The sequence below is a fragment of the Taudactylus pleione genome, unplaced genomic scaffold (genome assembly GCF_031769625.1).
Source record: "Taudactylus pleione unplaced genomic scaffold, aTauple2 ptg000136l, whole genome shotgun sequence".
Taxonomy (NCBI): domain Eukaryota; kingdom Metazoa; phylum Chordata; class Amphibia; order Anura; family Myobatrachidae; genus Taudactylus; species Taudactylus pleione.
In genome coordinates, this window is record NW_028284538.1 from 3,299,529 (window position 1) to 3,317,751 (window position 18,223).

The 18,223-nt window shown below is 45.9% G+C and overlaps 2 protein-coding genes across 2 annotated transcripts in view; both read right to left on the minus strand.

The window, feature by feature from the left end:
* Positions 1 to 18,223, minus strand: part of LOC148522909 (alpha/beta hydrolase domain-containing protein 17C-like) — a 541,817-nt gene that overhangs the window by 215,495 nt on the left and 308,099 nt on the right. The gene's annotated exons all lie outside the window — the stretch shown is intronic.
* LOC148522915 (uncharacterized) overlaps positions 4,885 to 18,223 on the minus strand; it is a 33,294-nt gene continuing 19,955 nt past the window's right edge. Inside the window, exons 3-5 of the mRNA XM_088473506.1 lie at positions 12,771 to 12,959; positions 12,566 to 12,689; positions 4,885 to 8,680 (exon numbers count right to left, since the gene is read on the minus strand). Of these exons, the coding sequence (XP_088329632.1) occupies positions 7,080 to 8,680; positions 12,566 to 12,689; positions 12,771 to 12,959 (1,914 nt within the window). The 3' untranslated portion in view covers positions 4,885 to 7,079. The remainder of the gene's footprint in view (positions 8,681 to 12,565; positions 12,690 to 12,770; positions 12,960 to 18,223) is intronic.

Below are 18,223 nucleotides of genomic sequence, written 5' to 3' on the forward strand. Positions count from 1 at the left end.
CCACCTCCCCTTTCCCTGGGCCGGAATAAGGTTTATGGCGGCCCACGGCAACTAATTTGTGGGGGCCCCTAACAATAAAATTACATTATGCCAGAGTGTCCCCATTATGCCACAGTGCCTAGTATTAACATTATACCAAACAGTATATTGATATTATGCCACACAATGCCCTCCATATTAATATTAAACCCCACAGTGCCACCACTATGCCACACAATGCCAGCAATATTATTATGCCCCCTCCAGAATACTGACCCCCAGTATTAAATATTAGGCCCCGCAATTCCCCCAGTAATAATATTATGCCCCACACTGCCTTTTCTAGTATTAATATTATGCCCTAGTATTAAATATTATGCCCCAGTGTTTCATCCAGAATATTATGCCCCCCAGTGCCCCAATATTAAATATTATGCCCCACACTGCCCCCTCCAGAATTCGTATTATGCTCTGCAGTGTCCCAATATTAAATGTTATGCCTGACAGTGCCCCTCCAGAATATTATACCCAGTTATATTATGCCCCACAATACCCCCAGTATTAATATTATTTCCCAGGGTACCTTTTCCAGTAATAAATATTATGCCCCATCCAGAATTAAATACACACAATGCCCCCACTATGTCACATAATACCCCCAGTATTATGTCAAGCTTAAGGGCCTCAGGAGCCTCTCTGTATGCACTTGCCTTCAGTAGTAGCTGCACAATCACAGCGCCAGCCTTGTGAGTGACCATCTGGGACCGGCAGCTGCTCTCAGCTGTCGGTGGCTCAGACCGATCCTGTGTGGGAGCCCCAGGGTGACCACCCCTGTTGCCCTGCCATCAACCTGCCCTACCCTTTCCCTCTCCCAAACGCTGACTGCCTATCCGTCACTTTGCGAGCGATTCTTCTGTGCTAGCGTAATCGCAAACCACAATGTGGCTTTCACACATTGCCACGGCTAAACATCACTCAAACATATCAGCTGGACACACAACTGAAATATTTACCAAAACTAGAATTATTGGTAAAGCACTTGCCACATTCACACCATGCTGAGAAATGAAACCTGTCCTACGCATGTGACTGTGACATTAATGGGGGCTGGGCCTAACAAACTTACAAAATATGAATTGCTGCTGGCACTAGTGTGGTTCAGGTGGAAAGAGGGGCTGGAAAGAAGTCTTGAACGTTTCATTGTAGAAATCTTTACAGGCAGCTGCTGGCAATCAGATTGTAATTCACCATTTATATTAACGGAACCTCTTCCTTATTTGGGTCTGGAGAAAGTGGACACTTGACCTAGGGGCCTAATTCAGAGCCGGACGCTATTTGCGCTCGCTCATTCAGAAAAAGGGGCTGGCTATTTAAATTAACCGTTTGCTAATTGTTCACGCCTCTATTTCTGAACGAGCAATCAAAACATGCGGTCGTAATTTGGAAAAATACGCCCCCTGGTCGCTCGCATCATACGTCATGTCCGCTATTTAATAGATTAATCGAGTACATCGAACAGCGTCTGACCTGCTCGCTATTCTTGTGGTTGGTTTTTCCTACTGCAATCATGCGAGCAGTTCTGGCTAAAAGACACCCCACTGACGTGGTCGATGACGCTGCTTTGTTAATTATGCACACCCTTAAAACGCCCGTTTTGACCTTTAGGCACGCCTGCGTTCTGATTTCCACTCCCCATTTTCAAGCACCTTCCCCTGTTACCACCCACATACGCCTCCTCCTGTCGCTCAAATTAGCAGGTATTCGCTATTTAGCGAACAAACGATTTTCGGCCGCACTGACTGGTTCGCGCATGCGTATTACAATCCGTACGCATGCGCAGATAAGCGAACATCGCACATAACGAACGAGCGGCCGCTTACGAGGGGCTCTGAATGAGGGCCTAGGTGCAGTGATAAGAGTGTCAAAGCCAAGAGTCCTCCCTGCTCCGGATTATGCTACTGCATGGCCATCAGTGTGTCCCTAACTATCTTGGGCTTCTTAATACAAATAAATGTCCAGTATTTTCCTTTGCCAGCGTGCTCCCTGCTCGACCTGAATACTGGACACTTGTTCCTCATCGTTGCAGATAAGTAACTCTTCAAAAAATGTGTCCTTGGTGTGTTGACACTTATTGGTGCCACCTTGTAATCTCCAATCACCTTGGCAGATTTTTAGCTGCATTGCATTTGTAGGATTGTGTGGGAAGTACAGTCCTCTTTAACCGCTGTCCTCATGCCCAGGCTACAAGCGCCATAACGCAAGGATATATTTCTAACTGCAAGTGAGATAATGTGACACACCGTTAGCCCCAGGTTTCCTTCTTATGTCTAAGCTCTACATAAATCTATTTAGTCATCCTGCAGAATGGCAGCACCATCCAGGTCTTGTAAGACTCTGCCCATGGTTTCTTAGATGTAATAAGTGCAAACCTCAGAAATTTACCCCGAAATTGAATAAGCGACTTACTACAATATATGGAAGTCTTTAACTAAATTATTTATTGATTAAACATTGATAGGTCTTTCCTATTGCCATGGAAACAGGTTCAGTGTAACCTTGATGTTAGAGTAGTGGATGTGCCAGCTACCGTGTGATCCAGGTTACAATGGGTCTATTAGTGCTGGGACTGAGAGGAGACCTGATAGAACAGCCAGTGCAAAAGCATTAGTACAAACTGTAAAGGACTATATTAAATTTAACAAACTGGTCCTTGTTACATTGTGAACCTATGAGAAAAAAAAACTAGAACATTTTAGTGTGTGCTGTAGGTTCTATTTTTTTTTTTACCAACAAATGGTTATCAACACGCCCTAGTTGCAACTATAAGGAGTAAATTTACTAAAGTTCAGGTTTTTAGAAGTGTAGATGTTGCCCATAGCAACCAGATTCTAACTAGATGCTAGACATACTGCAGTTTACACTAGCCCACTACTAAAATAGATTTAAATTCCAGGGTCAAGATGGCTTTTGCAGCTGTAGAGAATGCCCATGTCATACCATATGTCTTCTATAAACTGTTGCTTTCATTTGTTAATTTCTATGAAGTGATGTACTAAGGAGAGAAATGTACATATGAAAACAAAGAACCTGCAGATCCCTCTGCTATTAATTTGATACTATGTGCCCGATTCGGAGATGGACGATGTGCCTCCATTTATGCAGCTGAGCAATAATCGATGTCTACGTCACACTGCGCATGCGCCGATTTCCATGATCATTGATGTGGTGGCGTTGGCGTACATCTCTAATCCAGTCCCTAAGCAAGCAGGGCATTCAGAATCTGGGGCTCAAAGTGTTCTCTAACCCATGTACAACGCTCGCACCTCAGACACCAAATACACATTTTATTTCCTTTCCAGGCGGTCTCATCCACACTACTATATGCCTCTATATAAAAAGAGGAAACCATGTCCCACACTGATGAGATCCAGCAAGAGTGGATTACTCTAGCTCATCAGTGGCATCCTGTCTCAGCATTAACCTATGTCTTGCTCTGATTGCTTAGCGGACAACGCATTGAAGCAAAAGGCCTCCATGTTAACAGTGCTGACATGAAGTTAAATGGTTAAACTCTACACTCTGGCCAGGATTCAGAGCCGGACGCTCTGACAGAGCGCTCGCTCTGAATCAGGGCTGTCCCTGCTCCTTTTTGGAGCGGCCTCCTGGCCGCTCGCATAGCTGTGGGTGACCACCCACAGCTATAGCGAGCGGCCAAAATGATGGTCGCGATGGTCAAGACCATCGCGACCATCGGGCTTGCGACGAGACCCTGCGGTAGGGTCTCGCTGCTGCAAGCCCAGGAATGCTTTTGGCTCTGTCAGAGCCAAAAGCACTCCCACTGACATCACTAGTGATGTCAGTGGGGCCGGACCCAGACGGTAGGCGTCAGGCGTCCGTCTGGTCAGACACGCCCACCAAAGGGGGCGTGCTGTCAATCACCATCGACAGCACGCCGCCCTTTGGTGCGAGACCCTTAACGACGGCTTGGCCGTCGTTATTCGGGTCTCGCGCATGCGCACGACGGAGGCGCCTCCGTCGTGCGCATGCGCACCATCGACCCGCTTGCGAGCGCTCAGCGCTCGCGAACGGGTCAGAATCAGGCCCTCTATTTTAACTGTGCATAACTGATCAGCCACAATAACATCACGTCTATTTTGCATGACTTGTCACATGTTGTCAACAGAATTAAAGGTCAGCCCATTTAGGCTGAAAGTGCAAGATTGGTTTACTTGGATCTTTAAAAGGGTCTGCATGTGCCCAAGCCTATCACTGTGTGTATTGGAGCCTCACAGTGCTGTACGGCTGTACAGTACTTAGCCCAAGAGAGATTACACCTTACCATATTGACTGCTGTTTATCTTTCATCATCTGTATCCTATCTTCATTAAATCCTATTCTGGTTTAGAATTAACGTGTGGACTAACCTCCTTGTTCACATCTGCCAATAAACAGGATATCCAAAAATCATTGATCCAGAAATGGTCACTTTCACCCTTAATTACCCCTAGTGATAAATCAAAAAATCCAGGCAAAACATTGTCAAACTACCGGAGAGAAATGATGACAACTATATACCATGACTTCATAAACAATACCACAATCTTTGGTACTTTAGAAGAGATGTCGGAATAGAAGAATATTATGTATGCACTGTATATCTAGTAGATTATTTATTTGTACAGTTTCAGTGGTGATTAGGTTGCAATTGGCCTATTGGCATAACAAATCATGTTTTCCATATTGCTCGTTGAAGGGGAGGTCCCGAAACGCAACGTGCGAACACTGAATGCGGTTTAGCTTGTCTGCATCACTTTGTTAGAGACACCATGTTATCTGCTGAATATTTGTAGTGTGAGAACGTGTTACCTGTAGAACCATTTAAGAATAGTGAACTAGTATGTCTAGGTTTTATTTTCTATATAAAACAAGAAAAAAATCTCTTAAATTCATGCAACATACAATTAAAACATGAAATAAACAATTAATATTATTTATAGGTTTCTGTCATACTATAAAGGGTATCAGTGAAAAAAAAAAAAATCATCTTTAAAACCATTTATAAAACATTTTATCGCTTTAGTTTAACATGACAAATGGATTCAGTTCTGTTTACACCACCGAGCTTAGTCCACTCCTGTAAAAAATACTTAGTTTTGGATAAGCACCTTGTTATTTGTCTCACAATTGTAGACCGGTAACAGTTCAGTCCCATTCTTGCAGCCTTCTGTTTACTCTCCCCCCACACACGGTAAGATCTTATCAGCCATTTTGATTGCTGGAGACCATACTGGGCAGGCACTGCAATGATGGGCACCACAGAAGCCAACTTATTAAAATGGCTGAAGAATGCAGTGCATAGACATGATCGGTGGCAGCGCAAATATTGGGAGTGCTCATGAACTCATGGAGCTGGCACCTTTGCTGGCCACACTTGGGTTAATCCTCTTGTTCAGCCTAAAAGTTAGGATTGCTTTCTGATTTGGGAACACTGCACAAACCCCGCCAATCTCTCCTAAGATCAAGCGAGGGTGTCAGCTGGGAGCTGGTCAGTAGATGATCCCTTTCGAGCGGGCACAATTGAATATTTAATTGGGCAATGGACGTGACTAGCATACAGTATGTGTGTGGTAATAGCCGAACAGACTTGCTAGTGCTATTTGGTGTGAATGGAGTTAATCTCCACGGAGTGAGTATTTCAACTACTGGGCCTGATACAGAGGTGGACGGTGCTGCATCTGCTCTTGCGTCTGTTGCTGGAGTCACGGCAGCAATAATATACAAATGCTAGTTTCAGCCCTCCCCCAATGCAGTGCCCTGGGTCTGAATGTGCGAGGACTGAGGTGGCCGCTTTCAGAGTCTCTGCACACTGTTCACACCACCGGTGATTCATGATACGCCACCATCGGCACACCATCGCGTGCACCAACCCTATGGCAGGTGCAGTGTCTTCGTTTGACCAAGGCCTCTGTGACTGAGGCTGTGTATCTGACAACGTAGCAGACGTGCCCACAGGATCCCCATAACACGCCCATTTTGTTCTGCGTTTACTTCAGACCACGTCCCAGTCACCAACCAGGAGCGCCCTTCACTTTGCTGCCCCAGTTCTTACATAATCTCTGTGTGGTGCATGCGCCGTACAGGTTTTTCAGAACTTTCCGTGTATGTGCAGTGGCAAATAATCGCTCGGCTACATTAATATCTGCATTACGGCCGAACTGCGCACACCTCTGAATCAGGCCCACTATGTGGAATGATTAAATCCGCCTGCACCTGATATGAAGATATGGCTTAGGAACAGGGGGTCATAAATTGACCTAGATGCTCACCGTCTGTAACTAATGCTGGGTACACACTATGCAATCCACTGGACGATATATCATTCCTACGGGGATCAGAACTGTATATCGTGCGGATGGCATAGTGTGTATGCCCGATAGCGCGTCTCCGTGGGTCGTTCATCGCATCAGCAGATGGAAAAATGAAATGAACACCAACATGTTGCTAAATGCAGCATAGAACGACACATCGCAGTGTCAGTCACTGCATCAGGCAGTGTCTCGGGACGGCGCTATGTATCGTGTTGACGCATCATGTCGTCACTGGGTGCATAGATCGTGTACCCAGCTTTAGGAACAGGACGTTTCAGCTTTTATGTAACATGAGTATTGCCTTGTCCGTACAAGACCCCCAACTTGTTCCTACCAGTATTGCTAATTCATGGATACCAGAATACTTTCAACAGTAAAGATCTCTGTCTTCCCATAACATTTTTTCCCTCCGATTGCAGAGGTCCGATGCCAGCGGCAGCAGGATACAAACTGGGATTCCCGACATCTGACCATCAACATGATTTGGGGGGATTGGTTTACTGTTCACTATACGCTATAGATGTAGAGTTTTCCTATCATCCGCAAAATCCCAGGAATCGTAGCAAAATACTATTGTAGTCGATGATCACCAAATGCTCAAGAGGAAGGAGGGTCAGGAGTCACCAGTGCAAAATGGGGGGGAACCTTCGGCATTTCATCTTGAATACAATAGACTGCATTATTTAATCGATAGATTTTTTTTCATAATATAGCAATTGAAAAAAATAAAAATCAACTGGCTTCATGAAAAGTCACCTGCTTCTCTGCGGCATGGACCTGCATGTGCTTATTTAGGATGGCCTTGGAACCAAAATATTTCCCACAATCAGAGCAAGGCAGAGGTTTCTGAGGCGTGTGAATTTTCTCGTGCCGGACCAGATCGGACTTCTTAATGAAGCGTTTCCCGCAATGGGAGCAGGGAAACGGTTTTTCCCCACTGTGAATGCGCCGGTGCATAAATATATTGGAGACGCTGGTAAAACACTTCCCGCATTCTGGACACGCAAATGGCTTCTCGCCGGTGTGTATTCTCTCGTGTCGGATGAGGTCTGGTTTCCTGGTGAAGCTCTTCCCACAGTGTGAACAGGAGTAGGGCTTTTCTCCTGTGTGAATTCTCTCGTGTATTACAAGATAGGAGGCGCTGGCAAAACATTTCCCGCACCCGGAGCATATATGCGGCTTCCTACCTTTACAGATTAAACTGTGCTTGGCTAAATTTGAGCTACTGGAAAAGCATTTGTTACAAAGAGGACAATTATACATTTGGATTATTTGGGGTGTAGCATAGGTTAGCCTACTGTTAAAGTTCTCATCATATGAAGTGCAACTTATGATAGACATTTTTTCTATATTACTGGGGTCTTTATTGTAGTCTTCTATGTTAATAGCAGCGTAGGCTGCCTGTGTATCTTCAGGAGGCACATAAATGTCTGTAAAATTCTCTTCTTCCCATTCGGTCTTAATGTTAGCCGTGGTAAATGGTAACGGTGGATAACTGTCTTTGTGAGTTAGACTTCGGTCCCACGGTGTGGTGCTGCATAGACCAGCAGAGGGCGCTATTTTCCTCTGCAGGTTTTTGGGCGGTATATACATATTTTTGAGGGCCATGTTCCCATCTTCCCACGACACCAACTCCTTCTTAATATTAGTCAAATCTGCTTGCGTTAATTCCGTGGGTGTAAAAATGTTGGTGTACATTACGTTTTTGCCAAGTGATGTGGGCACCTCTGCACTTTTGGCAGTTGTATATGGCTTCTGTCTATGCTCAGCGGGTGTGAAAATGTCTGTACAGGCGACGTTCCCTTTATCACAAACGGTTGCCACCTCAATAATACAAGTCGATGTGTATTGGGGCTCCTCGTGATTTGTGGGTGAAAAACTTTTTGGGTCGGTCAAGTTCGTATCCCAGGAGTTTGATTCGTCTGTAATATCAGCAGATGTGGGTCTTACGGGTGTGTACATATTGTCGTCTGAGAGGTCCCGCTTTTCACACGAGTTCATCTCATGCCCTAGTTGGGTAGATCCATTCTTTATCTGTTCTGTCAGCTTGTAGTAGTCGGAGCCTGTGGGATTTCCTTCCTCAGATGATTTGGAAGTTTCAGGCGTGTAGCACCTCACAGTATTGTCTGTGGGGCTGGAAGGAACATTGTCTGCTTCACAAAAGGAAGACGACCCCTCTTCTGTGTGAGCAGGTTCTGTCTGTGTACATTTGGTAGACGTAGACCTGTTAGTAACATGGAGATGTTCGTCACATGCGGCTGACTCTTGTGTAGCTTTATTGGCCGAGTTTTTTTCTGCCTTTGGTTTAAAGGCCGATAAACTTTCATCTTCGCCTATGGAATCAGGTGAGAACATATGCAAATTAAGTGCCACTGAAGTGTTTATAGAGCTCGACATATCTGGAAAAGATTGCACAGCGATTACAGTTTTTTTTTTATTTTTTTAAAGGCATCATAAATGTATGTTTTTAGGAATTTTTTGAACTTTAGATTTTGGAAGAAGCTGCTAAGTACAAAACAACAATAAACATGTCTAGCATCAAACAGTGCTGTTCCGTCGCTGTTTTTTTCCCCCATAAATCTTGGTGAGGTGGGGACGGAGTGAAAAGTACACTTTAGGATTTGTTTTTTCTTTCTTAATAAAGGGCCTGATTCAGATGTGGACGCAGAACATACAGCATCTTTGAATGCAGCTGCTGTGTGTAAATATTCTAATATTGAAGGAGGCACCAGAAGGAAATAGACGCCTCCTGGCAGCGTCGTAGATCCGAGTGCTGCGTCTGAAGAAGCAGCATCCAATAGCCATCGCGACCATTGGCTACTCAGAATGACAGTCTTACCTGCATTGCCGGCACACCAACGGTTACGGGAACAGAGGCCAGCGCCAACCCCTCCTCGCTCCCAAATGGCCAATCAAGCTGCGGCTGTCAGGCACTGCGAGCCTAATCGCAGGACTCGTTCTGCACATGCGCAGATCGGGTCCTGCGCATGCGCCATTCACCTGCCATCAGTTTAATATGTAAACCACTGGGTTTACTTACTAACCTGAATTAAGCCCAAAGTACATTAGTTAATGACCACACTGCATTCCCCATACAATGTACGGGGATGTTGTATCTGTGTTATTAATCAAGCTCCACACTAAAAGTTTTCAGAGTTTGACAGCGATCACGGCCTGCTCCTTCCTATGGGAAGAGGAATACATTTAGATTACTCCACATCCACCGGCCCCTCAGTGTACAAGGCAGGGTAAACTTCTGCGTAAGCCTTGGGCCTGGTAGTGACAGTTGCTTATTAGAGCAGGTGTCCGGGCACAGGTGGGGGATGATAAATAGCCCCGAAAACCCTTTCCTAAATCGCTGTGAATAGGAACATTACGTTTCGGGCCATTTATCAGAATTTTTATAAATAAGCTTCTAAGTTACAGAATAGAGGCCTCATTTATAGTTAGGACCAAATGTAGCTGAATGTTGTAAATTTACACATAGACAACCCATGTTGCGATGGGAGGGGTGCAAATGCAATTTGTATGCAGGGAAAATGTTCTTTTTACATGTAGCACAAAAACACTGGGCTGCTTTGTTGGTACATATGGGGTTGAGATAGGACCAATGTAAAATTACACCTTCGTCCTAACTCTAAATGAGGCCCTAATTGTGTAACATTCAGTTTTATTTTATAGCCTCATATTCTTTTTTTTTTTTTTTTCTTGAACAAATACAAAAACAATAATGTGAGTCGCACGTGCCCTGATTTTCCAGACACAGTCCCTTTTTCCCAACTAAGCAATGCCCTCAAGTAAGTGTGGCTATATGCTTCACACACGGAACTTGTGGATTTTTGTTTGCAGCTCTTGCGTACAAAAATCCATGAGTCCGGGACATGGTCGGGCTGCAAAGGGGGGGGGTGTGAGATTAGCAGTCATTGGCAGTGTTTCTACGTCATAATGGCAACTCGCCCCCCTCGCTCCTCCTACTTGAACTGACCCCTAAAGGTGCATACACACTAGACGATATGCTCCCTGAGCGATATCGTCTAGTGTGTCCCCGGCAGGCTGTGCTCAATGTCGTTCATGACATTGAGCACAGCCGCTGAACGATATCATTAGCGATATCGTTCAGCGCCGGGCTCTCTCACCCATTCCCTGACATGCAGCAACCTGACGAGGTCGTCAGGTTGGCCTGCATGTCAGCCCGATGAACGAGGATGACGAACGACCCGCGCGTCGTCGTCATCGTTCATCTTTTTTGTGTTAAACATGGACGATAAAGTGGACGACTGAACGATAACGATATCGTTATCGTTCAGTCGTCCACTTTAATCGCCCAGTGTGTACGCACCATAAGTGTTTAACTCACAATGCTTATTTCCCATAAATTAAGACTCCTTATGCAAACACGTTAACGAAAAGAAAGATAATGGGTTTCTATAACGTTCTAGCTTATTTGGGTTGTATTTTATAGCCAGAGCAAACTTCAGGTCACATGATGTCCCGGCTATGCATTTAGAGGGGGACACATAGATTAACAGTCCTGAAAACATTACCTAAAGCAGAGATTTTCCAAACTGGTGTTTCTTCTAATAAGAGTTGGAAATATACCCTTTTGTGCACTCCTCATCCTCTCATATAGCAGGCTGCTGGAACTGTGCAGTTTGTTTTGTGGGGCAGTTAATTGTAATTGTTCAGGCTTTGGTGAATGAAAATATGTGCAATATGAAATCAGGATGACAGGGTGTCTTATAAGTATACAGATAAAAAAAAAATATATCTTAAATGACAATCTTAATATTGTGCCATCACCTTAACCCACATAATCTACAGCAGGGGTGGGGAACCTTTTTTCTGCCGAGGGCCATTTTGATATATATATATAAAACATTATTTGTGGGCCTGGTGTAGGCCATGCCCGCTTCACGTGACATCACACGGTGGGCGGGGGCACAATCGCCGGTGATTATAGCATCTGGGAAGATGTAAAAGCAGCGGTGTGACCGTCTGAAGCGTTCCAGGTGGCACTGCTGCATAGTTTCTGGCTGCAGTGTGCCATTCTAGGCACCCTGCTAGCCAGACGAGGCTAGAAAAAAAAAGCTCTGAGGGCCAGACCAAATGATTCCACGGGCCTAATACGGCCCCCGGGAATGAGGTTCCCCATCCCTAATCTACAGAGTACACGGGAGCTAGGGAGCAGGAACAGAGGACCTGCCAAACACTGCAAACATAAAGCTTACTGCTAAGAGCCAGGAGCAGTGCAAAGCCTGAAGCGCCAGTCATCATTAAGGCCAGTACATGTTAGGTTGGTAAATAAATATTAAAATAGATGTACTATCTGAAGATAGATTTTAGGTGGAGAACGCCTTTAAGACTCATGTCTACTAAACATTACTTGGCCAACTCATTTCAACACATCATGCCATAGATAGAAGACAGTGGGGGCGAATTAATTTATTGCAATGTAAATATCGCCGGTATATTGATCCCAGAGATATTCAATTCACAGCAATCTTAATTCTGACTAGAAGCACATCATTCGGAAAATGGCGATTCTCGCTATTAAGCAGTTTGGTCGCGAGAACCGGCATTCCCAGACCAAGGTGCCGGCCGGAAACAGCCTCGCAGCCAGCACTTTAGTTGAATTTTCTTCTCGCACCCTCAGAAGAAGAAATCATTTAGGCAGCTTAACATCATAGTGAATAGTATAGCTCCTGGACCAACAGCCCGGGCATTCACATCGCAATGAGTTAAATCGCCCCCATTGTTTGAAACGCCTTGGTCATTTGTCTGTTACTTTTATATTATAATGTATTCGGAGATTGAAGTGATGATTAACAGCTCAACATTCACCACCTGAAATATAGATCATTCACTACTAGAAATATTACCTGCTAGAGTTCCTGAGTTGGGAACTCTAGCAGTTAATGATCTATATATTTGGTAGTGTCCATCCTATGAGATAGTACCAAAGATGTTGGCCTGATCAAGTCACTAAACCAGAGGTTCCAAATGCGGTCCTCAAGGCTCCCCAACAGTTCAAGTTTTAGAGATATCCACGGTTTAGCACAGGTGATTAAATCAAATTGACTGAGGTACTAATTAAGTCACCTGTGCTCAACCATGGATATCTAAAACCTGAACTTTTTGGGAGCCTTGAGGACCACGTTTGGGAACAACTGCACTAAATGTTCATCTGCTACACAAAAGATGGTTCAACCTGATCTTACCTTTTGAACTGGCAGGATGGTGATTCTCCATCATTACATCCTTGTAGAGATCCTTGTGTCCTTCTAAGTACTCCCACTCCTCCATGGAGAGATAGACAGTGACATCCTCATACCTTATAGGAACCTGTGACACACACAATGATAAAGTTATCACCCAGACACAGCCCCTGATGTTACTGTATAATGCCCCATTCCCGGCAGTCACCTCTCCAGTCAGCAGCTGAATGATCTTCTTGGTGAGTTCCAGGACCTTCTGGTCATTGTCACTCTCTTGTATCAGTGAGTGATGTGAAGGTTCCATTATGGGGTTAAGGGTCCTGCTTAATCCATCTGACCAACAGGGGCTGCTGCAGGGAGTCACACTTTCACCTGATTTTTTCACAACTGTGTAAACCTATAGAAGCATATAGCAGAACTACAGTTAAAATGCTCATTATTTTTAAAAAGGTCAGAAAATATAATAGAAGATAATGTGGAACATGCTGAGTATATGGATCTTGTTTCATCACCATGATCCTCCTACATCATTGCAATAGGATCCTCACTACACTACCTTCCTAGTGGGGACAGTCCTGCTACTTTCATTATTCACTACTTAGAATGAGGCCTCCAGATTACTTCCATTCTTCTGTAAGTCTCATAGCGAAACGCATGTCAGCATTTGTTGTGTTTTAGAAGCCTGGAACCTGCTGAAGTCTTTGCTTTTTACTCCGGCTTCCAATCAAGTAGCTGGACCTGGAGATTAGAGGTTACCATCTAGGACATACAATTTCTCCTTCAGATATACACTGTGTTACAAATCTGTTCAGGAAGCAGGTGCACAATCTCCTCTGTCTGTAATATTACTATCACCTTTTTTCCTTTTGGGTGCTTCAGATACGGTAAGTGGGACCCTGCCTTTTTACTGATCTTCTTTAAATACAATTAGACCAGGGGAGAAGGACCCCATTGAATCATCCGTCTGAGTTTCCCTTTATACTGTATTCTTTTGGCAATCTGTACCAACTCTCAGAGTGTCAAGAAGGTCCTAATGTCGACATTATGCATGTTTACACTGAGAATTTCAACAATACTATTTTACACTATCCCTAACCGCAGCTTAACCATAACCCTCATATGTTCATAATGTAGAAAATGAGAGTTATGGTAAGAATTTACCTTTGTTAACGCTCTTTCTCCGAAGCACATAGGGTCCACAGGGAGACCTTGGGTTGTAGGTGATGGATCTGGATCCCGGGCACCACACAGTTAAAGCTTTCAGCTCCCAGGATGCACCGGCCCATCCTCCCTTATACCCCGCTTCCGAGCCAGAGGCACTTCAGTTGGTAAGAAGCCAAAAGACAGGAGGATAAGAGAGAGAAGGAAGACTGGAACACTCAAAAATCACACTCACAGAGATGGAGACGGGAAACCGGTGACCAATAAGATAGCCCATATGAAGCCAGGTATGTCCTGGTGGGTGCCCTGTGGACTCTATGGACTTCGAAGAAAGAGAGTTAACAAAGGTAAGTTCTTACCATATCTCTAATTTTCTTCTTCAGGGTCCATAGGCTCCACAGGGGGGTGAATCCAGTGCCCAAAGGAAGCATCTTGAGAGGCAAAGGTATCAAATGCATAGAACCTTAGAAAGGTCTGGATGGAAGACCACGTGGCTGCCTTACAAAGCTGAACAGCCGAGGCGCCATGGCGAGCCGCTCACGAGGGGCCCACAGACTGAGTAGAATGAGCCTTAACAGAAGCCAGAACAGGCAGGCTGCCTGTGTGTAAGCCTCTGAAAGTCATACGAATCCAACTAGCCAATGTTGTTTATTGGCTGGCCATCCCTTCTTGTGAAATCCAAAGAGCACAAACAAGGAGTCTGATTTCCGAAGGGAACTGGTACAGTCCACATAAATCCTGCGAGTACAGACCACATCCAATGAGGCCTCGCCTGCCGAGAGGTCTGGTGATTGAAAGGCCGGTACTATAATTTTCTGATTAATATGGAAATTAGAAACCACTTTGGAAAGAAACTCAGGGCGAGTGCGAAGCATAGCCCTGACCTGGTGAAATATCAGAAAGGGAGAGCGACAGAAGAGAGCTCCCAATTCTGACACCCTCCTGGCAAATGCAATAGCCAGGAGAAAAAAAAAAAGAGTCTTCGCTGTGAACCACTTGAGTTCCCCAGAATCCAGAAGTTCAAATGGAGGACCTTGGAGGGCACGAAGAACTACTGACAAATCCCATGGAGCCACTGGAAGGACAAAGGGAGGTTGAATCTGGAGGACACCCTGAGGAAGGTGTGGACATCCGGTAGTGGAGCAAGTCTACGCTGGAACCAAATGGATATAGCAGAGACATGCACTTATCAGTGAAGCAAGGCGAAGTCCAAGGTCCAATCCAGCTTGAAGGAAGGCCAATACTCTGGAAATCCTGAAAACTTGAGGATCGTAGCTTCTGGTACGACGCCATTGGAAATATGTATGCCACACTCTGTGGTATATTCGAGCAAAGGCTGGCTTACGTGCTCTGAGCATAGTGTTGACTACAGAGCTAGAGTATCCTTTGGACCTCAGGAGGGGTGTCCAAGAGCCACACTGAAAAAGACAGAAGACCCTGGTCCGGGTAAAGGCAAGGACCCTGAGACAACAAGTCCGGACGTTGAGACAGCAGGAAAGGTGTGTCGATGGAGAGACTCTGAAGATCTGAGTATCAGTGACGTCTGGGCCAAACTGGAGCCACCAGCAGGACAGTACTTCCGTCTTGTTGGAGCCACCAGCAGGACAGTACCTCAGTCTTGTTAGAACTTCAGAAGAACTCGAGGAAGAAGGGAGACCGAAGGGAACAGGTACGCAAACTGAAACTGTTCCGGCAGTTTGTGATTGTGTCAGGAGGCCATGAGGTCCGCCTCTGGAAGGCCCCATCTGCTCACTAAGAGTTGAAACACCTCTAGGTGAAGAGACCATTCTCTGGAATGCACGTCGTGACAGCTGAGGAAGTCTGCTTCTCAATTGAGAACTCCTGGAATGAACGATGCAGAGATGAGCGGGAGGCGACCCTCGGGCCCATGTCAGAATGTGTGACACTTCTGTCATTGCTGCCCAACTTCGAGTGTCTCCGTGATGATGTAAGCCAGTGTTGTGGAATTGTCGGACTAAACCTGTACAGGTTTTCCGTGAAGTATGTGCTGGGCCAGTGTGAGGGCCCTGTAGACAGCTCGAAGTTCGAATATGTTGATTGGCAGGGTTGATTAGACTGATGTCCAAAGGCCCTGAAAGGAGTGCAGACCGTTTACTGCGCCCTAGCCCCGGAAACTGGTGTTAGGATTACCCAGTCCGGGATCCAAAAGAGGTGACCGTTTGTTAGATGAGATATCTGTAGCCACCAAGACAGAGACAGACGAACCTCCGGAGAGAGTACCATCCTCTGAGCTCCGACCCTATAGGATAACCCGTTCCACCTGGAAAGGACCAGCCTCTGCAAAGGCCTCGAATGGAACCGAGCATATTCCACCATGTCGAAGGTGGACACCATGGATCCCAGAACCTGCATTGCCGAGTGGATCGAGACATCTGCGCACCTGTAGTTGAAGTGTGAAGATTTTGCCTGATGTCAGAAAGATTCTCTGATCCTGAGAATCCAGCAGCGCCCCTAGATGAATCACTGAGGGATTCAGGGAGGACTTTTTCGAGTTGATTAACCATCCGTGCTTGTGAAGGAAAGCAATGGTTAGCTGTAGATAACTTTAAAGCACCTCCGAGGACCTGCTAAGAGCAGGAGGACATCCCGATATGGTAGCAGTCGGATACCCAGACCACGCAGGTGGGCCGCCATGGTAGCCATAATTTTGGTAAACACCCGTGGAGCTGTGGACAGTCCAAAGGGCAGAGCCTGACATTGGAAGTGTTGCTGTAGTATAGCAAACCAGAGAGAATGCTGATGAGAGAACGCCATAGGTACATGTAGGTATGCGTCCTGAATATCCAGCGGTACCATAAAGTCCCCAGGTTCCAAAGCTAGGATGATGGAGCTGAGGATTTCCATCCTGAACCTTGGCACCTTTAGGAATCTAATACTGGGTTTGGGATGCGCTTCGGGGTGGTGGTGGTGTTTGTGGGATATAGGGTGTCGGATGATGGAGGGGGAAGGTGTGAGGACAGAGAGAGAGATATATATATATCCAGGTGTGGATGGTGCTGCACCGTACAGTAGGGGTACCTGATCCTACTATTGGATAGAAATGGTAAGATTGGAGGGTACGTGCGCTTCTTGGTTGTGTGTGTATTGGTGGGGAGAGGCAGGAGGGAAAAAAACGGCTGGAGGTTGGGGGGAGCAGATGGCTGTGTGTTGTGGTGGATGTGTTGTGGTAGAACATAAATACTGGAGGCTGGATGGATGGTGGAAGAAACAAATATGTTTCTTTGTATGTGTGTGTGCACATAGAGGGTGGTATTTGCTCAGTAGGAGGCACAGTGCTCCTGGAAGATAAATGTCTCTTAGATGGTTCGTGGCAGCACACACTGCCCAGTTGTTGGTGATTTGGGGTGACAGGGCGTATCCACAGTGTGGGGAGTAGGGTCAACCCTTTCAGGGGGCTCCTTGACATGCGGTCCCGACTACTGCATGCTTCCCTGCTGGACCTATGGTCGACAGACTTCTGAACTGGGATGCCCTGTTGGAGGTGATCAGGGGTGCTCCCACTTTGCGGCGTCCCGCACTGGTGAGGAGAATGGGTGCTGACCTTCTTAAGGCACCTGTGCCGAAACGCGTTGGAGACCCCCAGACACCTACCCATCTTGAACCCACCTGCATCTATCTGCAGCGGTGTGATCGCCTGAAGCGTCCTAAGGATGCTCCTGGTAGCACTGCTGCATAGATTCTGGCTGCAGGGTGCCATATTAGGCACCCTGCTAGCCAGATGAGGCTAGCAGAGAAAAGCTCAGAGGGCCAGACCAAATGACTCCGCGGGCCTTATACGGCCCCCGGGCCTGAGGATCCCCGTCCCTGATCTAGTTGATCCCATAGAGGGAATTCTGCTGAAGCTACGTTCTGTCGTTTAAAAAGAGGGTGTTTGGATTTAGGGGCTGGCTCGTCATCTTCTATTAATAAGATGGATCTGACAGCATGCACCAAGTCAGGAATATTAATTTATGACCGACTCTCACCCTCCCACAGAAGGGAGACAGCATCTGTGCGTGAACTGTGACGATAACACAAGAAGTGTAAAGGACTTGGAAGAGTCTTCCCACCTTGCAATATGGTTTGAAAGGCAATAGAAGTAGCCATCAGACTCTGTACTGAGTTAGAGAGTACGTCTACCCATGATGGGGGTACAGGAGATACCTGTATCGCCTGAACCTGATGTGGCAACCCCAAAGGGAGCATTACGACCTGCTGTGATAATCCAATCGGGGGAATAACAGCCGAGTCCGCTAGGTGGTCCGCAATAGTGACCAGTACCTGAGCAAAAGAACCTAGGTTATATGTAGCCTTTATCAAATCCTCCTTACTTAAGCCTGCAGCCCATAACTTGCATGATAGCGGTATGGGGGCAGATGCCTGTGAATATTAGGTTAGGTTTAGGTTACTAGTAGGAATGCAATAAACTGGTCCTGTCTTATGCCTGGGTAGGCTACGCAGCCCACATATGGCACAGTGCAACGAATGTATGTGACAAAA